Genomic DNA, 24,884 nt, shown 5'->3' with positions numbered 1-24,884 from the left:
GAAAACCAGAAATCCCTACCTCAAACCTTATCCGTCCCCACTAAAATTCCAGTTTGATTAAGTATTTAAAACAAAAACAAAACAGTAAAATACATGGATTAAGTTATTTAAAACAATACTGGAAAGGGCATAACACAAAACCTGGACATCATAAAAGTGGTTAATTCAATATGTGTACAAAATTCAAGTCTCTGTTGCATGAAGTGTCATAAAGCAAAGAAATATGACAAACTGGGCAATGATTGCAACTTACACCCAAAGTGCTAATTCTGTTATAAGCTCCTACAAATCAGTAAGAAAAAGGCCAACCCACTACAGAAAGATAGGCAAAGCATATGAAGAGACATCTAATTCTATCAATTTTATAATATCGCATATTTGGTCAAATTTAAATCCTCAGAAACTGAGATCCTTTTTTTTTGGGGGGGGGGGGGGGAGACAGAGTTTTACTCTTGTTGCCCAGGCTGGAGTGCAATGGTGCAATCCCAGCTCACAACATCCACCTCCTGGGTTCAAGCGATTCTCCTGCCTCAGCCTCACAAGTAGCTGAGATTACAGGCATGCAACAACCATGCCCAGCTAATTTTATATTTTTAGTAGAGATGCGGTTTCTCCATGTTAGGCTGAACTTAACTCCCTATCTCAAGGGATCCACCCACCTACGCCTCTCAAAGTGGTGTGGGATTACAGGCATGAGCCACGGCACCTGGCCCCGAGATGCATTTTAAAATAGCACCTTAAGAACAGCTGTCAACTAGGTAGAAATCCTTCTGAAAAGATGAAAAAAGCACCAGTCTCAGATTCCAAAAAGAAATACAAATGGCTAATAAATGTAAAAATGTTCCATTTCACATAAAATAAGTGAAAAATAAAACCATAAAGAGATCTCATTTTTTACTTACAAGATTGACAAAGATAAAAAGTTTTATAATGCTGAGTTGGCAAGGGTAAAGAAACAGATGCTCATTTGCTCATTCCTTACTGGTGAAAATTATATAAAAATCTCTATGGAGGGCAATCTGGCAAGAACTGATAAAATTCAAACATACTCTATGACCCAAACAATTTCACTTGAAGAGAATTTATTTCACAGATGTGCATGTGTGAAAAAACGTTTGTACAAGTTTGTAAGAGGATACTAAGGACATCAACTGTTTCTAATAGCAAAAACTGCAAATTTGAGTTTCCATCAATAGAATATGTCAAGTAAACTAGGATACAATCATAATTACAATGCAGTCATTAAAAATAAAGCAACTCAGCCGGGTGCGGTGGCTCATGCCTGTAATCCCAGCACTTTGGGAGGCCAAGGTGGGCAAATCACCTGAGGTCGGGAGTTCTGAGACCAGTCTGACCAACAGGGAGAAACTGTCTCTACTGAAAAATACAAAATTAGCTAGCGGCAGTGGCTCATGCCTGTAATCCCAGCACTTTGGGAGGTGGAGGCAGGCGGATCACAAGGCCAGGAGTTTGAGACCAGCCTGACCAACATGGCAAAATCCCATCTCTACTAAAAATACACACAAAAAAAGTAGCCAGGGGTGGGGACATGTGCCTGTAATCCCAGCTATTCGGGAGGCTGAGGCAGGAGAATCACTTGAACCTGGGAGGTGAAGGTTGCAGTGAGCCAAGATGGCGCCACTGCACTCCAGCCTGGGCAACAGAGTAACACCCTGTCTCAAAAAGAAAAAAAAAAAGGAAAAAGAAAAAAAGCAACTTAAAACCACAGAATGACTATTAAGAAGTCAAAAAGTAACAAGGTTGTAGAGAAATGGGAACACTTATCCACTACTGGTGGGAATGTATTAGTTCAGCCATTGTGGAAAGTAGTTTGGCAACTTCTCAAAGATTGAAAATAGAATTACCCGTTGACCCAGCAATCCCATTATTAACTATATAGAATATAAACCCTTCTACCATAACGACACGTGCATGTGTATATTCATTGCAGCACTATTCACAATAGCAAATACAGGGAATCGACTTAAATGTCCATCAAAAGTAGAATTTATTTTTAAAAGTAGCACATATACACAATTGAATACTATCCAGCCATAAAAAAGAATGAGGTCATGTTCTTGTAGCGGCATAGATGAAGCTGAAGACCATTACCCTTAGCAAACTAACAAGAACAGAAAACCAAATACTTCTGAGTGGGAACTAAACTTTGGGTAAATATGGACACAAAGAAACAACAACAAACACTGGGGCCTACGAGAAGGCGGAGAGTAAGAAAGGAAAGAGGACAGAAAAATCACCTATCGGGTAACTATGCTTATTACTTGAGTGACAAAGTAATCTGTATACCAGCCTGTAATCCCAGCACTTTGGGAGGACAAGATGGGTGAATCACTTGAGGTCGGAGTTCAAGACCAGCTTGGTCAACATGGTGAAATCCCATCTCTATCAAAAGAATGCAAAACTCAGCCAGGTGTGGTGGCATGCATCTGCAGCCCCAGCTACTTGGGAGGCTAAGGCACAAGAATTGCTTAAACCCGGGGGGCACAGGTTGGGTGCAGTGAGCCGAGATGGCGTCACTGCACTCCAGCCTAAAACAGAGTGAGACAAGTGTCTCACAAAATATAAAAATAAAAAATCTGTACACCAAGCTTCCAAAACATACAACTTACCTATATAGCAAACCTGCATATGTACCTTTGAACCTATAAATTTAAAAAGCATAAATAAAGCAACTTGAAAAAGGCATTTATAAGTGAATGGCACTGTTTAATCTGAGTAATTAGAATTACTGTTTTCCATATTACCTAGGAAAGCTTAACAATACACTCAGAGAATTACATGGAGTGATGAGGAATGATGATGAAAAAAATAAAACACACAGAGGTGGCTGGGCACAGTGGATCAAGCTTGTAATCTCAGCACTTTAGGAGACAGAGGCAGGCAGATCACGAGGCCAGGAGTTTGAGACCACCAGCCTGGCCAATACAGTGAAACCCTATCTCTACTAAAAAAATACAAAAATTAGCCGGGCATGGTGGTGCACGCCTGAAATTTCCAGCTACTCAGGAAGATGAGGCAGGAGAATTGCTTACACCCAGGAGGCAGAGGTTGCAGTGAGCAGAGATCTCACCATTGCGCTGCAGCCTGGGCGACAGACAGAGACTGTCTCAAAACAACAAAAAACAGAAAAACAACCCGAAGTTAGAATATACACTTGTTGCAAGACAAAACAGAGTTTAAGTCCCACTTTCTTATTATTATCTCATCTTGGACAATTTTATTCTATAATGCTCCCTTTGTAAAAATGGAAACAGGGTAAAAATTGTTTTAAAATCAACAAAATAATGTACATATATAAAAGTCCTCATTACACTAATTGCCTGGCACTTGGTAAATATTCAATAAACAAAGTTCTATACATAGTCTTTTCTCCACGTAACTCATAAATCCTTGGGATAACAATATACTCTATGAAACATAATGTAATACACACATATTCCTATCTCATTAGTTGGGTCAAGGGAATTACATTTGACATGAAATGATAAACCCCAAGCATAGAAAAGAGAGTCATATATCTGAACACTGAGTTGTATGGTTCAGAAGTTTAGAACAAGATCAAACACACACACTAAAAAAACCTATCAAATCTGTGAGACAACTTTGAAAGACTGAAAAGGGTCTAGAAATCAAGCATTCCAGAAGACTGAATTATCTAACATTCCAGAAAAACATCACTTATGTATTTTCTAAATGTCTGAGTTTAAATTTCAGCTTTAGAATTACATGGAATTCTAAACAAAGCACACATAGTCAACAAAATGGTGTTGGTTAATGTTAATAATAAAGGAATCTTTAGGTTTTACATTTAAATGTCTAGGTATAATTTTTCTACTTACAACTTATCTTTTAGATTAACTCACTATAATCTAGTCAACCCAAATGAGTGACTCTATTTAAAAAAGCTTACCAGCATTAATATGCCTCAACAGGTTTATGTGTAACTTACACACATATAAATAAGTATCTAATATATATATGTTAGGCATTGTCTTTTTAAAACAGGGATGCCTTGCTATGTTGCCCAGGCTGGAATGCAGTGGCTACTCACAGGCACAATCCCACTACTGATCAGCTTTGACCTGCTCAGCTTCCAACCTGGGCCAGTTCACGGCTCTTGGGGTAACCTGGTGGTCCCCTACTCTCCAAGGAGTTATAGATGCCAGACTAGCACACTACATCCCAGAACTCTTTTACTACTTTACAACCTTAATGTCTATGCATATATCCACAGCCCAAAGAAGATTAAACTACTTCTTTGGGTATAAACAGGTCACTCAAATGGCAAAGTTGTCGATTCCATCTGTTAAATGCATTAAATGATCACCAATGTATATGTTCTCATCTTAATGATTTAAAACATAATTTTTTACCATTTTCCATGTTCAACATGCAGGACATCCCAGGAACTACAAGTTTAAGGTAGTTCAGACTTTCAAAAGTACCTAATTCCTTTTGATGTCATATTTGTGAAGCTAGACTTTGGATAGTTGTTTTAAAAAGTAAGAGGCAAACATCCACATAGAACAGGCAATAAGAGGTAGTGTTAAATCTGTCATTAAGGTTTGAGAAACTGAGTGATCAAATAGCACTACACTTACTAAAATAATTTTTTTAATGTATGTGTACTATTTTTTAAAAGAAACATAAATACTTAGGTTATTAGGATCCAACTACTTAGTAAATGTAATCTGAAATATTTCTTCAGGCCTGGGGTACCATGAAGAAATTATTGAGACATTAAGTGCTGTCAATTAAGACTGCGGGAAATTCAACCTTACTGGAAACCAGCTCATCTTCCTAGAGTATCAGGAAATGATTGATACTATTTGCTACTGGCTAGTCCATCTGCCTATCTAAGTCTCTCCGTTCTCTCAACTCAGATTAAATACCTCTTCCTCTGTGAAATCTCTATACATTCAAATTATCTTCTTATTGGCCTGACAGCTTACCCGCTGCCACAACCACATCAGTGAAGAGCCAGTGAAACTAGCAAAAGTCCTTATATAATGTTTCTTTTATAGGTGAAGGAATAAACAAAGACAGCCTCTAGTTCAATCTGTTATGTTCTTAGCAACCATATTACACAATATGAGCAACACTAACTTAAAGTAATCATCATAGCTACATATATCAAAATACTGTTTACAATGACAACAAACTACTAGATATAAATGTTCACAAGGAAAGGCAACATATTTTGAATAACTTAGAATCTACACTGTTTCAACGTTCAATACATCAAACATTGCAAAAAAGAAACATCAAACCCTGGACTCCTTAAGAGAGCTGAAATGTTTAAAACCACAATCAAAACAGTTTGTTACCATAAATAGCTAAAATACATTTGATATGTGTTTCAGAGTTAGATACACAATCAAGAAGAAATGCCTAAGAAGTTAACAATGGAAAACAGACAACTAAATAAAAATATACTGCCCATTCCTCAAATTTGCCTAAGTTTTAAAGGCATTCTTTTATCCTCAACAGAATTCCCAGAAAGCTAGAATGAATGTGTGGGTTCTACTTAGTATTTTGTAAGATACTGGCACTGTATAAACAGAGTCTTCTATATCTAATCCTCACAAATATTTAAGTACAAACAAACGTCAAATGTTACAAAACACACAAAACATGTAGAGCTTGAACAAACCAAGTTAGCTTTCTAGGAATTAGCAAAAGCCAATAGAATTCTACTTCTGGGGTGACCAGAGTAACTTTTTAGTCCTCTGGTAGGAACTGCCTATGTGTTAACCACATATATCCTTTATTCCCACCTCTTAAGAATCCTACCCTTACCTAACTTGGGTACTACACATGAATTAGAACCAAGACTGCCACATAACAGATGTTCAATAAATTAGTTTATAATTGTATAACTGACGGTCCTTAAAGTAGCACATCTGTTTCACCTTTACCTCCATCTCTAAAATAATACTTGTACTGATTCATTCCAGTGACGAGTAAAGTCAAGGTTTAAGTTTACATCACCAATTGTAATTAAACTGTTGTGCTAAAAGGAACTTTATTAAATTGGTTTTATAAGTCCCTCTCTAACTGGGCTAACTGGTTAATAAGATCCAATAATTTCTCCAACTGGAAATCTAGCATCATCACCAACAGAAGGAAGAATCAGCAATACTGACTGAAGTATTCTTAAACAGAATGCCACAAAAGGATTATACGCAGACTACTACATCTAATGTCAGAACAACCTAATGAAGTAGTTAATACCAGCTCTATCTTCTGAAAAAGAAATAACGACATTAGAGCTACTAGCTACTTAATACATAGTTAATGTCACAGCTAACAAATGGGCAGAGCTAGGGCAACTCAGACACTGACCCTAGAGGCTATGCTCTAGGATCTATCTTCTTTTGGTTCTCTTCACAAGCCATCTATTTTTAATTTAATTTTTTTATTTTGAAAGGTAGAGTCTTACTTTGTCACCCCGGCTGAAGCGCAGTGACACAATCCTTGCTCACTTCAGCCTTGAACTCTTGGGTCCAAGTGATCCACTCATTTCATCCAAGTAGCTGGGACTACAGATACGCAACACCACAGCCAGCTGTATATCTTTTTGTAGAGCCAGGTCTCACTATGTTACCCAACCTGGAAATCAAGTGACCCTCCTGTCTCAGCCTCTAAAGTGCTGGGACTACAGGCATGAGCCACTGCTCCTGGCCTCAGGCTGTTTTTAAATGAAGTTGTCTGGTTGGAAACCCACTCTGGAATCTGCATAAGTAGTCTTTATACAGTTAGTGCTTCAGTCAGCTGTTTCCAGAGGCACCAAAGAATCTGCTATGGCAATGCTCTGTAATTCCCTATATTAGAATCCCCTTTGTGGATAACCACTATTTTCAATTCAATCCTTGACTTAAATTTCCACTTCTTGGCCAGGTGCAATGGCTCACATCTGTAATCCCAGCACTCTGGAAGGCTGAGGTGGGCAGATCAGTTGAGATCAGGAGTTTGAGACTAGCCTGGCCAATATGGTGAAACCCCATCTCTACTAAAAATACAAAAAGTAGCTAGGCATGGTGGCACATGCCTTTAATCCCAGCTATTCCGGAGGCTGAGGTACGAGAATCACTTGAACACGGGAGACGGACGTTGCAGTGAGACAAGATGGCACCACTGGACAGACCCAACTCTGACTCAAAAAAAAAAAAAAAAAAAAAAATCCAACTTCTCCACACCTAAACTTAATTCTCAAATCATTCTTTCATATAAACCCCCATATTCTGCTTCAGAACGTTAATCATAATTTCAAACTTTTTATTTACATTTTTATTTGCTTTAACAAGGACAAAAGGGCTATACCAGAAACCAACAACCTCTCCTTTCTTCCATCAAAATGAATTAAGGTGTTTTACACTAGTCACAAATATGACAATAACTAGTCACAAATATCGTTCTCTGACTGGTCTGCTCTTTGGCTATCTATTGAGTTTTTTTCTTCATAATTTCCATTCTAAGACAACAGGAAACTAAGTATGTTATAAAAGGAATGCTTCAGAAGAAAAGGATGGGGACAGGCGAACACATATGAAAGGAAATATAAAAACCATGTAGCAATGGCAGCTTTGTAAACTTACTTGTCACACTGGGACTGGGTAGCCATTTAAGGCTAGATTAACAGAATGTGCACAAATTTACATGAGATCCAATCTTCTGAAAAGAGCACAGTAACATATCTAGAGCCTAAAGTTTATGAATAGGTATCCCAAACACCGAAGAAACAATCTTATAGACCCTTATCTATATGAGGACAATTTAAAGATATGCTATTTAGCTAAATGCTCCTAAACTATGATTAAATCTGTGCTCCTCAAGCAGAATCTGCCTAAGTTAGCCTCTTTACCATCCTATAGTGAAAATTAAAGATCGCCTTGGCTACACAATGGATATATAAGCATTTCGTATCTATATATGAAAAGAGCTATATTTAATGAAGCATTCTCATTAGTTAAGTCTTCTTCCTATTAAATGGGAAAGAGTTAGATTTGAACTTTTTAAATTTTAAACTAACTAACGGTAATACACTCCTATACTTACATTATTACTTAAAGGCAACACCAGGTTATCTTTGAAAAGAAACCCCAATAAGCTTACCCTGTCTTAAGTTTTTTTTTTTTTTTTTTTTTTTGAGACGGAGTTTTGCTATTCTTACCCAGACTAGAGTGCAATGGCACCATCTTGGCTCATCGCAACCTCCACCTTCTGGGTTCAGGCAATTCTCCTGCCTCAGACTCCCGAGTAGCTGGGACTACAGGCGTGCACCACCATGCCCAGCTAATTTTTGTATTTTTAGTAGAGACGGGGTTTCACCTTATTGACCTGGATGGTCTCGATCTCTCGACCTCATGATCCACCCGCCTTGGCCTCCCAAAGTGCTGGGATTATAGGCGTGAGCCACAGGGCCCGGCCAAGTAAGCTTTTAAAAGTAGCTTTAACCTCTAGAAACTGCCCAATAGAAAACATCAGAATGCCAAAAGTACTTTGAACTATAAAATCTGTTACTTCTCAAATCTTTAAGAAGTACACATATTTTGAAAGCCTTTCCTCCATCTACTTCCTACTACACATACACACAGCACCAATATTGCATTACGTTTCTTGCATCCCAATTTCCAAATTCTGTTCTCAACTGAACTGTGGCTTACCAAGAAAAATTCAATGTAATGTGAATCAAGTCAGAACGATATTCCTCCTAAAGATGAGTAACATCTCCCCCTTATTATCCTCAAGTCCTTGACATTATCTACATTTTAAAGTAGTATAAAATAATGAGCTATGATTTTGATTATGTAATTATTGTCAATTATACTGTAATTACCAGTGATCGATAACATGGTATCATCGAACAACTAGAAGAATGTATTCAGTGAAGATTAAAGTTTAAGCCAAAAATATGCCTCATAAAGTCATAAGGATAAGCTTAAGTATTTTAAAGTTGAACTGCTATTATATATCACACTGAATAAAAAGTTCCAATAAAATGAGATATAAACCAAAGAACTAGAAAAAACTAACACAAATGTTGAAGAGTGACTGGATATTTTGATCAAATAAATTTTTTTAAGTTATGAAAGCTCTATTTTAAGAAACTATCTCAGAGATACACACTGAAATATATATAATTATTTGTTATCTAGGACTGCTTCAAAATAACATGGGACAGAGAAAAGCTTGGGATATGAGTAACATTGAAACAGTTAAAGGTGGGCTGATAAATACATGCAGTTCATTATTCTATTCAATTTCTGCATACATTTGAAAATTCCTATAAAATAGTTCTTTTAAAGAAATATTAGACTCGGGCCAGGCACAGTGGCTTAACTCTTGTAATCCCAGCACTTTGGGAAGCCGAGGTGAGTGGATGACAAGGTCAGGAGTTTGAGACCAGACTGGTTGATATGGTGAAACCCCATCTCTACTAAAAATATAAAAATTAGCCAGGTGTGATGGTGGGCACATGTAGTCCCAGCTACTCAGAAGGCTGAAGCAGGAGAATCACTTGAACCCGGGAGGCAGAGGTTGCAACGAGCTGAGATCATGCCACTGCACTCCAGCCTGAATGACAGAGGGAGACTCCATTTCAACAACAACAAAAAAGGCTCTTGTCTCATTTATCCCATTAACATTATATATCTCTCTGACAACAAAGACTCATATTACTGCCTGCACAATGTTCCAAAGTGTTTTTTAAAAACCTCAGGGAGATCACATAGAGATGATTTTTTTTTTTTAAAGAAACGTGGTCTTGCTATTGCTTAGCTTGAAGTACAGTACCTATTCACAGGCATGATCAGAGTGCACCGTAGCCTGGAACTCTTGGCCTCGAGCAATCCTCCTGCCTCAGCCTACTAAGTGGCAGGAATATACAGACACATGCCACTGTGCCCCACTCAAATAAATCACATTTAAAAAGGACTTAAATGTCATATAAATACAGGATAAGCAGAAGCGACCACAGGGAAGACCTGAGAAAGAATCATCATCAGGTATCACTACTTAAGCAGAATGCAAGTTTAAGACAATAAAAAGTTGGTAGAGTTAAAAGATTAGAAAACTGTATATGGCAGTAGATCATGCGCACCATTACTAAAGAGGAACGAGGACCTAGAAGCGGCTCTAAGAGTGTATTACAGAACAAAAGATTTCCACTTTTTAGCTCATAACAGATGCATAATTAACATTAAAAGTCCCTTCTCCCCTAAATAAATCATATCCCATCTACACATTCTTCTTTCTACAAATAGGTAACTTTTACTAAGTAAGATCTACTACTTTCCTTTTCCATCACAATTAAGTGATATACCACTATGTCTACTAAAACCACAGATTTTACAACATTAGTAACATTTCACCTAAAATGCAGACCCAAGTAACTAAAATCTGACCTTTGAACTTCAATTTCTACTGAATAGCTATAATTAGAATAAGGTCATGTGGTAAGTCTAAGGTCTACTTTAAACAATTCTATTCTAAATTTCAATGACCTGAGCCTGCACTAACAAAGTCCTCTCTATCTAATGGCAGGAAATGGCAAGCAGAGAAAGAAAAGCAACTTTAAAGCTGTAGTACTTACTTAAGAATGGTTTTCGCACTACTGCAGTCTTCAAATCGAATGGAGTAACCAACTTCCTGGCCCAACATCACATCCATTTCATCAGCAACTCTCTGAGCCACACTCATTGCTGCCACTCTCCTGGGTTGGGTACAGGCAACTCCTCTCTTGGGTCCTGGTAATGATCGCATATACTCCACACACCACTGTGGAATCTATCAAATAATTTCACATTTAAATTAATTCTACTCTGCCTGCATATCAAGTATATATAACATAAAGCACTTAATGTCATTCCAATGACTTAAAACCAAATTCAATTAGGCAAATGACAAAAAGATTTGTGACTCAAAACTTGTAACAACACAAGCTCTCTAAGCCAAGGACAGTATGTATAATACTGAAATAACGCATACCTGAGTTGGGTACATACACTCAGGAATACACTCAACAGTGTGAACTGTCCCATTATGAAGTATTTCTCTAAGCAATTTTTTAAAATCCCACTTACTTTATAACAAATGTTTCTAAGAAAGTGTAACTTTTAAATTCTTATACAATTTGAGTTGTAAAATCAAGTAGAAATCACATCCCCTTGTAGCTCTGACTCTGAAGCTGTGGTTTTATTTAATTCAATTCAAATTTATTTTATAAGCCAGCAGAATCTAACTCTTAGCACCCAACTCTGGTAATCCTGCCCTTTTTCCCCCAGGAGCAATATGCACAATGGCAGAACCTCAGGTACCATCTAAAAACTCAATTTTAAGAACTGCCAGCATAGAGCAGCAAGACTTCATTAAGGGTGGCCGAAGAGATGGGGGACCCCAAAACACAAGTTGGTTGCCATGATGACAGTACATTCCCCCCCCACCCCCCCCACCCCCCCCGTTCCATTATCACTATAAGCTAATGGATTCCCCAGCTTTACAGTTTTCTGGTCACTTCACTGGAAAAGAATCATGGGAAGAATATAAGTTCTCATCACATTAAATGAAAATCCACTGCTAGAAGAGTGTAAGTGATTTACATCAAAGCTTCCAAAAGCCTATCAGACTCCAATGCTACAGGAAACATGCAGTTTTCTTTACAGTATTAGTACAGCAAAACTGATGAAGAATACTGGTGGCTGCACTATTATCACTTCTTTTGTTTTTGAGATGGAGTCTCGCTCTGTTGCCAGGCTGGAGTGGAGTGGTGTTATCTCCACTCCAGTGGATATAACTCCCGGGTTCAAGTGGTATTATTTCCACTCCACTTGAACCCGGGATGCAGGCTCACTGCAACCTCTGCACCCTGGGTTCAAGTGATTCTCCTGTTTCAGCCTCCCAAGCAACTGGGACTACAGGCATGTGCCACCAAGCCCAGCTAATTTTTTTGGTATTTTTAGTAGATATGAGGTTTCACTATGTTGGCCAGGATGATCTTAATCTCTTGACCCCATGATCTACCCGCCTCAGTCTCCCAAAGTGCTGGGATTACAGGTCTGAGCTACTGTGTCTGCCCTATTATTACATTTCAGTTAGGCTGGTTCTGCAGTTTGGGGTAACTGGTCATTGACAACTATCTGAAAGGGAGGGTGACTATGCTGATTCTCTAAAACGTTACAAATCTCTCTAAAACACTTTAAATGAACAAAAATAACTAAAGTAGTAATATCTATCGGGTTCTGTAAATCCACAGACCCAGGTTTAAGTGGTTTTCCAGTAAGGCTATATACCTTACTTACTTATATATCTCCAATTCGGCAAGCCTTTTACAAAGGCAAAATGTACCTTCAGAGATCTAGCAAAATGAAATTCAAATACGACTCAACTGGTGAACTAAAGGTATTTAAAACTAATTCAAAATTCTCAAGGCAAGAATGTTCAGATCTTTTTTGTATTTGCTATTGTTGCTTTTTGAGATGAAGTCTCACTGTTTGCCCAGGATGGGGTGCAGTGGCATGATCTCGGCTCACTGCAACCTCCGTCTCCCAGGTTGAAGCGATTCTCCTGCCTCAGTCTCCCAAGTAGCTGGGATTACAGGCGTATGCCTGGCTAATTACGTCCGGCTAATTTTTTGTATGTTGAGTAGAGATGGGGTTTCATCATGTTAGCCAGGCTGGTCTCGAACCCCTGACTTCAGGTAATTCACCTGCCTCAGCCTCCCAAAGTGCCAGGAATACAGGCATGGGCCACCGTACCTAACCAGGGTTAAGTTCTTCTAAAGCCATTCCTCCTTTTCAGCTTCTTTGCTTCCTTCACTGAAGTCATCTTAAAACCTGATCCTCAGTGTTCTAGTTGTCTTGTTTTATACAACATCCTAAGTCTTATACGTTCTAACTTCCAGTACAACCTCTAATACATCAATATCAGTCCTAACTCTAGCTTCCATCTTAGACTTAATGGTCATTTCCACCTAATTGGTATCTCAAATTCACACATTCAAAAGCAAAACCATTTCTCACCTTCCTCCAATATACTTCTAATTCCTAATATCCTGACTCCAATCCATTCTTTATTCTCCATTCCCCTGGCCCTTCAGAGAATCAAAACTTGTGACCTTTTACATGGTCTATCATCAATAGGCTCACTAAACAGGACATTTTTATTAAAAAAACTCCTCATCACTCCTCTGATGGCTTCCAATCCATCCAAGATATACTAATGCTCCTCAAGTTACAGTTCCAGTCTCACCTGCCCCACCTACACCCTCCCACACACTGTACCCTAGCTAGAGCACACCTGTATTTTCTTAGCTAAACACTGTCCTTGCTCACACTGTCCCTTTGGCTGCCCTAGCTTCAATTTCTTACACACGTGCAGAGTCACGTGTCTACTTAGCAGCAATGTGAAATGTCTTTATTGTAGGTATGTCAAAAGTTAAAAGTTGTGGCTAGGTGCAGTGGCTCAGGACGGTAATCTCAGTGCTTTGGGAGGCCAAGGCAGGTGATCACTTGAGGTCAGGATTTAGAGAACAGCCTGGCCAACATGGTGAAAACCCGTCTCTATTAAAAAACACACACACACACACACACACACACAAATAGCCAGGCATGGTGGCGAGCTTGTAGTCCCAGCTGCTCAGGAGGCTAAGGCAGGAGAATCGCTTGAACCCGGGAGCAGGTTGTTGCAGTGAGCCAAGATCATGCCGTTGCACTCCAGCCTAGATGACAGAGCGAGACTTCATCTCCAAAAAAAAAAAAAGGTAAAGTCATTACTTTAGATTTTGTTTAGAGAATTTCTTTTTCTGACAAGAACAAATCACCAAAAAAAAAAAAAACCACCTGACTTTAATGGTTTGAGTCAAAGTTTAATATGAGCATGCCAGAAAGCATTTAGATGAAACTCACTTTTTAAACTGTTTGGTTTCCCTTTAAATCCCCCAGATGTGCTGCAATCCTAAGTACTCAAGTATCTTAACTGCCGCCCCCAAAAGTCAAATATTAATCTAAATAATCACAAACCTCATCTTAAGTTGATCTGACCCTCTTCTACACTATCCGTTAATACTCATCTCTGAAATAGGGCTAACCATATCAGATCACAGAATAGGAGTATGAAATACAACTTTAGATATAAAGACAAGGGGACAAAGTTTTAAACACTGAGCCCACCAAAATCCATTAATTCCTATAACCCAGGGCAAAACCTAAGTTTCTCATAAACCTAAACCTCATTTTGCTCATCTTTAAAGTAGTGACATAACCATTCACTGCAGGGTTATAGAAAAATTTAAATAAGCTAATACATGTAAAGTATAGTGTCTGGCTTCACCCAAGTGTCTATAAATAGTAAGTTCAGACTTACAGTCTTTCATGTATTTAGTAAATTTTTAAAATTTCCTTAAGAAGATTTTTGAATGCCCTAACATCAATACTAAGATTTCCTTCATTAAAAAAGAAAAATTGGGAAGGCTAAGGCAGGAAAACTGCTTGAGCTCAGGAGTTCGAAACCTCAACTCTACAAAAATGTTATTTAAAAATTTGCCAAGTGCTGGTGGCATGTGCCTGTGATGCCATCTATTTGGGAGGCTGAGGCAGGAGGAATGCTTCAGCCCAGGAGGTTGAGGCTGCATTCACAGCACTGCACTACCAGCATAGGTGAAAAGACTCTGTCTCAAGAACGACAACAAAAATTAAAAAAAAAAGAAGAAAAATAATACTAAGGCTCAACGTGTAATAAAAGCTTACTATTTTGATTGCTACAGTACCCTTCAAAATGTCTCTATGCACCTGTAACTTTAGAAAAAGACAAACTGTGTATGCAATATGTTCAATCTCTGCATGGTAAGACAGGTAATTATTAAATTCGCTTCAATGCTTTCCTGAATTTTTCAAATTTTCTGCAGTGACCACGGACCACTACTTTTGAAACCAAAAGAAATTTTTAATCAATAGTTCAGGCTTAGGTGTATAAAGACAGTTACTTCTCACCCACAGCAAGAAAATGCAAATTTAAAAGTACTCTAGAATGCTATTTTTCGCCTATTGGATTTATAAAAATTCAAGTTCAATAATACATTTTAATAGTTTCCCACGTGTTCTCATATATGCTCACGGAAAGGTAAACTGATACACTTCCTCTGGAAGGCTATCCAACTTTTTGTATCACAATTACAAATGATCTAACAACTTCTGCTTCCTACAGAAATACTTGCCCATGCAAAATAACCATGGGAAACAGCCTAAATGTCTACCAATAGGTGCCTGAGTTAATAATGGACCACCCATGTTTTTAAAAATCCTAGATTACTACAAATAAGACACTAGTAACAGTGTTTAGTCCTATTGGGGGGGGGGCATGACTAGATGGACAAAAGTCATGGGTATAGACTTCATGTTTTTTTAGAACTTCATTTTTTGGAAAAATAGATATTCGCACAGTTCAAAATACTGTATTAAATATAAACAACAAAAATCCACCCCAGTGGCTGATTTTTCCACTCAAGCACGAGAAAACTGTGTGCCCCTAAATCTGTACTGTCCTAGAGTCAAAATGGGTGGAAGAGCATCACTCTGCCATACTTAAGGTAACAAAATTGGAAAAGCCAACACTTTTCCCCCTAGACTCAGGGGAGAGAGGTACTCCCTACAGGATTTCTACTCTAAAATTCAGAGTGCCAATTAAACATCAAAGCAGTTATTCTTCAGTATGTTCTGTAGGACAGACAAGGGAAATGACCACCAAAATCAAATATGCAACATTTGGTAAAAACTTAAACATAAATGAAATATGTACCATGGTATACAGTTACTCACCTGTGTTGTTTTACCAGACCCAGTCTCACCAACCAGTACAAAGGACTGATGTCTAACCAGAATATCTGTAAACCTATCCTTGTATTCCCAAACAGGGAGCTGAAGCCGTTTCTTTAGAATATCATAGTATCGAGGAGTATGGGGTAAGTTGGTGAACGGATTAATGCACTGTGGAAGTGATGTGTGACCTGCATGTCCGGCATGTGCTGAATGAGCAGAATGCGTCGAATGTGTTGAATGTGCTGAGTGGGTTGAGTGAGCTGAATGGGAAGCTTTTAAAGGTGGTAATCCAGCACTGATAAGCATAGCGTTAGTTGAAGCTCGCAACTCCTTCTCCTTTTCTTTCTCCCTCTCCCGCTCTCTATCTCCTCTATCACGTTCTCGGTCTCGATCTTTAGACCGATCTTCACGATCCCGGTCTCGATCTCGATCCTTCCTAAAAATAAAAATTTAGAATTCAGATTTTGAATTTTATGCAGAATGTTGATGGTAACGTTATAATCACAGAGTGTAAATGTGCAACATTCAAATTAACGAAAAAATCCAATGGATTATGTTAACTATCGGAAATGAAAGAAAAATACCCTACAATCAAGGATTTCTCATTCTCCACCACGTTTTTCCCTTCCTTGATGCCTCACCTTCCTTAACTTTCAACATAAAGTGGGGTAACATAAGACCCCTCTTACTTAGACAACAGCAATCAGACACTGAGGATTAGGGTGAAGAACAGATAGGTCCAAATTCAGCAATAGAAGATGGCATCACAACCTTTCTCAAATTCTCTTTCAATTATGAAGAGGTATTATCTGCACTAAAAGTATATTCAAAATGTAGCACAAACACTGTTACTGGACATAGACAACTCCACCTCACATTATTACAGCAGATGGTGGGTTTTGCTCAATACTTTTATAATCCACTTCTAAATTACTTTAATATTCCTTTCTTTGCCATAGGACAGTGTTTTGTTGTAATGCAAAATGAAAAGAGCATAGTACAATGTTATATATATCAATATCTCAACTAATACAAATATGAATTACAGGACTGTAGCAGAATTTGTTTTCTTAGTTATATTTTCCAGCATTTCCCCAATTTTGCTCAGCAAATGTATATAGTTTTAAAAGAAAAATTGAAATTAAAACACGTTTATTCCTTCTTCATCGTTTACCCTTGCATTTTAACCTTAACAGCAACAGTAAAACATTGAAAGCACTCTGTAACTCTCCGTACCTTGGTCAACCACAAAATGAAACTTAGCCAAATTAAAAGTAAGCTTCACTGAATACTACTAAGTTGTTTAATATGTAAAATTATGCAGGTAGCCACTCATTTAAACTTGGGTCAATTTTAAGTAATCAATTCTGGTATCTGCTTCCAGTTACTAGGGATCATCCTTAATAACAGTAATTTTAAAGTATCTATGCTAAAAACTTCACAAGCTGAATGGCTGCCGGTTTCTCATATGTGTTGTGGCTGAAAGCGGACTGGTGGTGGGAATAAAATAAAATAATCTATGCTATCCCAGCACTTTGGGAGGCCAAGGCAGGCAGACCATGAGGTCAACAATCAAGACCATCTCGGTCAACATGGTGAAACCCCATCTCTACTAAAAATACAAAAACATTAGCCAGGCATGGTAGCTTGTACCTGTAGTCCCAGATACTTGGGAGGCCGAGGCAGGAGAATCACTTGAACCCAGGAGATCGAGGTTGCAGTGAGCCAATATCGTGCCACTGCACCCCAGCCTGACTCCGTCTCAAAAAAATAAATAAATACCTATGCTTGTTCATTTTACTAATCCAGTTTACTTCAGACCGAGTCCTTCAGCAGAGAAACTTGTCTCAAGATGTTTAAACCCAGACTTGAAATAGTGAGGCAACAAGGAGCTATTAACACAGGCCCCAACCATGTCATTGTTCCTTACCCGTCACACACAAAAGTACAAATTCCCTGTGCTCCAAGTATAGTTGTGTGGCATGTACAAATTTACTCAAAGAGGGGAAAAGCCATACATAAACATGAAAAGTGATTTTCCCCTCTTCCATCCCAATGTTCAGCGTCTACAAAAATCAAAGGGCATACAAGCCAGAACTGAACAAAGTCTCTCATCCCACCTGGCATAAACAGAAAATCAAAGGGAAAGAAAAGTCAAAGGATAACTTAAACATAAAATGAAGCCTCACAATTCAAAACTTGAGAGTCTGGGCCTATCTTTTGAAATATGCCATCAACCATCTCTGCTTCTCCTGCTTCCGGTCTAAGGTATGTGTTAATTAAATAAGTGTTTACATTGCCCAAAATGCAAAAGAAAAACAGTTCATAATAAGAGTACACGAAAATGTACCAGCAAAGTGAGAAGCATGATACTCACAAATGGTTAAAAATAATAGCCATCTTAAAGATCATGGAACATACAACTGGAAAAGTACCCTTAAAGAACATCTGGTCTAAACAAAAAGTATTCATATTTCTAGTATTCACTCAATCATGGGGAAGGGGGAGATGACACAAAATAATTTAAACAACTTTTTTTCTTTTGAGACAGGATCTTGTTCTGTCACCCAGGATGGAGTGCAGTGGCTCACTGGATCATGGCTCACTGCAATCTCAAACTCCGGGGTTGGGGTTGAAGTGGTCCTCTCACCTCAGCCTTCCAAGCAGCTGGGACTAAATACAGGCATGCACCACCACGTCTGGCGAATTTTTTACTTTTGCAGAGATGGGGGTCTCACCATGTTGCCCAGGATGGTCCTGAACTCCTGGGATCAAGCAATCTCTTTACAGAGGTGAGCTACCATGCCCAGCCTAGTTTAATGATTTCTGTACTTCTAGCACAGTACCAGGCAATTAAGACATGGACCTAACCTTCCAAGAGTTACAAAATTTGGGGGAAGAGGGGTGGCAGACAAAGTAAATCATCTATTACATGTTGCCTTACTTTGTTAAAGTAATACCTATACTAACAAAGATTTTTTCCAGAGGCCCACTTCATCAAAAGCTTCATAGCTAAATAAAACATAGGATGTATAGAATACATTCTAAAGATAAAAAGATTAGTTGCTGATCAAGAAAATGGGAAAGCTGCGGTGTTAAGAATAAGAGAAATGCTGGAATCACAGTTGCAAGTCACAGGCAAGGTACAATCTCCATTTACTGATCTGCAAAATGAAAAGCATTTTCAAATACCTTCAGCCTCAGATTAAAATAAACAACAGGGAAGATGCAGGAGGCAAATTCAGCCACCTAGCAATGTTGCTTATGGCTCAAACTATCTATGAGAGGGGGAGGATACGAATGAAAGGTCTATAAAGGGGAGAAATAAATTTCTCCACTTCATAAATATTTATTGACTACTGTGCATAAGAATGTTTTCTTTTTCCAACAGATACTTTTTATTATAAAGGAGTTTTTTTCTTAAAAGTTTACTAGTTGAGGTATAAGGGTTTTTAAAAACTGTTATCAAGTCAGCGCTTTACAGACACAGCCACAACACTAGCAGGGACAGAGATGACATGACAGTTGTTGAACATACCGTTCTACACTGTGTCTCAGTTCAATCCTGGCTTAAGACTTAAGCCAAATATATGACCGCAGTTATTTCTTTTCTCACCTATAAGATGTGGCTGTCAGTAAGTTTTGTGGACTATCAAAAGGATAAATGAGTTAATATATGTAATGTGCTTTAAGTGTTGTCTGGCACATTGCAAATGCCCAATATCAGTTATTACTAACGATCTTTTTAAAGTTCTAATACCATGTTAAAATTCTACATGGAGGGCAAGACCTGGTGGCTCACATATGTAATCCCAGTGCTTTGGGAGGCCAAAGTAGGAGGGTTACTGGAGGCCAGCAGTTTGAGACCAGCCCGTGCAATATAGTTAGACTCCATCTTTACAAAAAAACTTAAAAATTAGCCAGATATGGTGGCACATCTGTAGTCTCAGCTACCTGGGAGGTTGAGACAGGAAGATCACTTGAGCCCAGAAGTTTGAAACTGCAATGAGCCATGATCATACAAGTGCATTCCAGCCTGGACAACAGAGGAAGACCTTGCTTATAAAAAATAAAATAAAAACAAAAAATAACAAGCACTGAAGTACTGCTAATGAAGATGTAACTGGTCATCAAAATCAGAGTATATTAAAAAAGCTTTTTTTTTTTTTTTTTTTTTTTTTTTAAAAGACGGTGTCTCACTCTGTTACCCAGGCTGGAGTGCAGTGGCGCTATCTCCACTCATTGCAATCTCTGCCTCCTGAGTTCAAGCAATTCTCCTGCCTCAGCCTCCCGAGTAGCTGGGACTACAGGTGCGTGTCACCATGTCCGGTTAATTTTTTGTATTTTTAGTAGAGACAAAAATAGGTTTCACCATGTTGGCCAGGCTGGTCTTGAACTCCTCACCTCATGTGATCCACTTGCCTCAGTCTCCCAAAGTGCCGGGATTACTGGTGTGAGCCACCACACCGAGCAATAAGCATTGCTTTTTATCTGTCAATCTTATTTCCAGGAATTTCTCAAAAGAATGTGTGCAAATATGTATGTGTAAGAATGTTCATCATACTGCCCATTTATAAAATAGCAACAACTAGAGAACTACCTAAACATCAATGAATAGGATATTGTAACCAATATCTTATTGGTTACATAACTGATGAGATACTTTTACAACTGGAGTACTACGCAGCAAATTTAAAAGTATAATGTATACTTACAGTTAATGACATTTCTGAGTGGGAAAAAAAATCAAAGTACAAAATGACACGCATTGACTCCACTGATATTAAATATTATAGTTCATATTTGTAAGTCAATATGCAGAGATCTTAAAAAATGTTCACCAAAAATATATTATCCAAAGATGGCAGATGAAGATTTTAAGGAAAGCCTTTTTTTTAAACCTTTGTATATAAACATTTCACATGTTCTGTGACAAGTTACTTTAATCTCAACTAGCATATAGGATTGTAATGAAAATGTGGGTGCTCTACAACTGTTATCACAGTATTAATGTAGTAGCTTTACTCTGCCCTAATTAACAGGAAAAACTCTTATCAGGTGGTAATATCGTGAAAAACGTCCCTAACATGAAAAACTTGTTTCCATACTTCAACAGTAAGTTGTCTTTTGGAAATAATTTTATAGTGAAGATTCTGTGGGTTGACAAAAAAAACAAAAAGAAAAAAAAGAAATGAGGCCAGATTATGCAACAGAAACCTATAATAACTTCACCCGATTTCAAAGTTGTCTGGGAGTATTAATGTAAGTGAAATCTCCCACTGAATTACCTTCCCTTCTCAGTATTGGAAAAATGGGACAATCCTGTCTAGCAGTGGAGTCTGTAAGACCTACAAGCTTATGCTCTCAGATAAAACCACCTGCTATCAGGGTTAAAAAAAAAATCTGCAGGATTTCATTGCAGTCAACAAGTGACTTAAAATTATGGAGTATGGAAAAAAAAAATCCTGATGCTGATAAACACTGTAAGTCCACGGTTAAATAAAACCAGTTCTATGAGAAATGAACTCAAATGACATAATTAGTATAAAAACTTTCCTCTAGAATTTCTTGTAACTTGGGCATTATTCCAAAGATGAACTCTCCTTTATCCACAGGCAAATTCCAAATAATATGCAAGGGAATCATAAAGTTACCATCAAACCCCCAAAGTCCACATTTTTATCTACTCTTGCAAGAGAAAGGAAACAATCACATATACATATCGTGGGACCACTAATCCCAAGAAAAGCATTTTAAATGGTGCACATACGCAGAAATACAAATGAATTCATTCATTCCGTCCCAGAATATTTTGTTCCAATCTGACCTCCTGTGAGAGACATCAGTTCCAGACGACAGCAATTTATTTTTGCTTCAGAGAAATCAAGAACTAAGTGTTCCCTACTTTACCAACCTATTATAAATGTCATTAAAATAGGCTGTAATGACTCTTAATTACAGTGCTGAACTGTGTGCTGCCGAATGAAAATGATGAAGGCAGGGTTCTAGATCCTGCTGTAAACTTGCACAAGCCACCATAACTCTGTTCTCCATTTCTCATTCTTTGAGTAGAGATGATTATAGTCTTTTTTAGGTTGCTTCCCGCTCTAAGAATCTGTGACATACAGCTCGGAGGCACTAACGTTTTGCAGGGGTAATGGTGGGGGAGGGGGGATACCTAAGGAGAGTTTTTCTTATAATGTCATTGTCTTTTTACAATGTCTAATATCGTAAACTACAGAACTCACGAAATTAAAATGTGACATGCTTCTGCTTTCTATTGAATAATTCAACATATGGGAAGGCCTCAAAAAGTACATCCTTTCCTGGCTTATACTCTACGATGACACTAAACAGATCCCTGGAAATTAATTTCAATGAAGAACTTCAGGTGAAAAATACACACAAGCTATACAAACGACTTGACACAGTGATTCTGTATCACAAGCACACAACAAAATGATAAAAATTATGCAAAATATTTGGGTATTCGGCCTTTTGTGGGTTTTGCCTCAATTATCCAAACAGGTCTTTGTACTTCAGCAATGAAAACGTATACAGAACAAAAAGTGACTTTCATGAAATTGCTTAACTGCTAAATTCCTCTTTATGTTTAAGGAAAGGAATCTGAAACACCAAGAGCTTGTGTATTTCAACTCTCAACTTCCACATGGGCGGTGTTTCGCCAAAAATACTAAAAACACGTTTTGAACATGATCCCTTATTTCAAAAGCTACTTTCGAAGACAAGTGGGACAGGCATAGAAAATAAACGATGAAAAACAGAGAATGCCTTCTAATTCTTCCCCATGGGATATTCAGTAACTACTGTTTCAACCAAAGCAGGAAATAAAGGAGATGGCGGGAGCGTTGGCCGAGGGCGGAAGTTTGCCTAGTATCTACTTTGAAGTGTTTGAATGGACTGAGGCACGCTCTCTCCCGCCAAACCATAAACTCAGGCGCCCCAAAACACCAGTCTTCCAGCCCATCAGGTATATTACTCCACGTTTTCCTTTCTCCCGGCAGGCCCTCTACTCCCATTTCCCCGAGAACTCCCCATTTGCTGGCTTTTCTCAACTCCCGCCACCCCCATCCCAGCCTACATTAGGATCCACGCGCTGCTCTCACTTTCCGCCCTCCGCCTTTCCCATCTGGAGTGCCAGGCCGCGCCCCCACCCAGAACCTACCCGCGGCCACTCATCCTGGGAAGTACCTGATGCCCTTGGAAGCAAATACTCCCGCCGCACCCTCCCCCACTCTCTCCCCCAGCACCAGGCCTTCCTCGGGAACCGAGGCCACGAGGTCCGCGGTTCACTCCCGCCCGACGCCCTCGAAAGTGACTCCCGCTCGTTTCGGCCTGCGGGAGGAGGCGCCCTCGTGGCCACGGCAGGCCTCTCCACCCTCCGGACTGGGCCGGGCAGCGGCCCCGCCGCACGCAACGCCCCGCGCCCTTGCCGGGCCGAACGGGCGCAGCGATTCTCCCACCCAGCGCTGATGAACCCAGCCCAGAAGGAAACAAAGGCTCGGGCTCCAGGACCCGCTCGGGCAGGCCAGCCCCAGCCCGCTCTCTTACCGGACCCCAACAAAGCCCCCGCTCCCTGCCTCGCGCCCCCGGCCTGGCTTACCCATCGGTCCCCGCACGCTTCTTGCCAGAGGGGTAATCCTCCCCTAGGTCCAACCGGTGCCGCTTAGACATCCTCGCACTCTTCGAATGGGCGGCTATTAAGGAAGAAAGCTGGCTGCTGTATGGGCACAGTCGAGGACAGCCACTTAACTCTGAAGGACCCCCACCCCTCCCGCTACCACAGCCCACACGGTGCGGCCGGAACCAGGAGCTAAAATGGCGGCGGCGACGAGGGCTGGGCCTGCGCGTGCGCGCTTCCGCGGCGTGCGTACGTGCGTGTGAGTATGCGTGCGAGCGTGGTGCGCGCGCACGTCGCCCAAAGGCGGGAACTCCTGTCCCGCCCGCCGCCTCATTGGTCCGACCCCTCTTGGGTCTCCTCCCTTTTCCCGGAGCTTTCTCCTCCTAGGAGCGGGGTGTTAGGCTGAGCCTGAAGGCCTTCACTTTCCATTTCAGTCTATCTTTGCCTCTCTGAGTCGAGAAATTGAGAAAGTCTAGTCCTAGTTAGGAAGTCCTATTCATCTGTATTAACCTGGCTTTAAGGGAATCTCAGACCCAGAAAGGTTCAGAAACGAATGAAGATCGTACAGCTAATAAGTTGGCAGAGCAGGGAATGGAACCCAGCTATTTAGTAACTCCAGATCTAGAACTTGCAGCCATTGCGCTACTCTCAATTGCGTGAGGAGCCGGGCGCGGTGGCTCACGCCTGTAATCCCAGCCTTTGGGAGGCCTAGGCGGGCGAATCACAAGGTCAGGATTTCGAGACCAGCCTGGCCAACATAATTAAACCCGGTCTCTACTAAAAATACCAAAATTAGCTGGGCGTGGTGGTAGGCGCTTGTTATCCCCAGCTACGAGGGAGGCCGAGGCAGGAGAATCGCTTGAACCCCCGAGGTGGAGGTTGCAGTGAGACAAGATCATGCAGTGAACTCAAGCCTGGGCGACAGAACAAGAAGACGACTCGGGGAAAAAAAAAAATCGGCCAGGCTGATCTCGAACTCTGGACCTCAAGTGATCCACCACTTTGGCATCCCAAAGTGCTGGGATTACAGGCATGAGCCACCGCGCCCGTCCAGCAACTAATAAGGAGGGTTTTTATGTTTTGTACCAAATCCACACTGGAAATCCACAAAGAAAAATGAGTATCTTTTTCACTGGTAAAATATTCAGTACAACTTTTTTTTTTTTTTTTTTTCAGATGGAGTCTCGCTGGAGAGACTTTCCAGGCTGGTATGCAGTAGCTTTCGGCTCACTGCAACCTCTGACTGCCTGGTTCAAGCAGTTCTCCTGCCTCAGCCTCCCGAGTAGCTGAGACTGCAGGCGAAAGCCACCAGGCCCAGTTAATTTTTGTACCTTTAGTAAAGACGGGGTTTCACCATGTTTGCCAGAATGATCTTGATCTCTTGGCCTCGTGATCTGCCTACGTCGGCC

General features: G+C 39.8%; 1 protein-coding gene across 1 annotated transcript in view; it reads right to left on the bottom strand.

Moving 5' to 3' along the window:
• The window catches only part of DHX15 (DEAH-box helicase 15), a 55,560-nt gene extending 31,880 nt beyond the window's left edge, over positions 1–23,680 (bottom strand). Inside the window, exons 1-3 of the mRNA XM_002745943.5 lie at positions 23,458–23,680; positions 15,834–16,269; positions 10,616–10,809 (exon numbers count right to left, since the gene is read on the bottom strand). Of these exons, the coding sequence (XP_002745989.1) occupies positions 10,616–10,809; positions 15,834–16,269; positions 23,458–23,528 (701 nt within the window). The 5' untranslated portion in view covers positions 23,529–23,680. The remainder of the gene's footprint in view (positions 1–10,615; positions 10,810–15,833; positions 16,270–23,457) is intronic.
• Positions 23,681–24,884: the final 1,204 nt, after the last annotated feature.

This window comes from Callithrix jacchus, chromosome 3 (assembly GCF_049354715.1).
Source record: "Callithrix jacchus isolate 240 chromosome 3, calJac240_pri, whole genome shotgun sequence".
Taxonomy (NCBI): domain Eukaryota; kingdom Metazoa; phylum Chordata; class Mammalia; order Primates; family Cebidae; genus Callithrix; species Callithrix jacchus.
The sequence above is the reverse complement of the archived record's forward strand: the minus strand, read 5'-3'. Positions and strand labels throughout refer to the sequence as shown.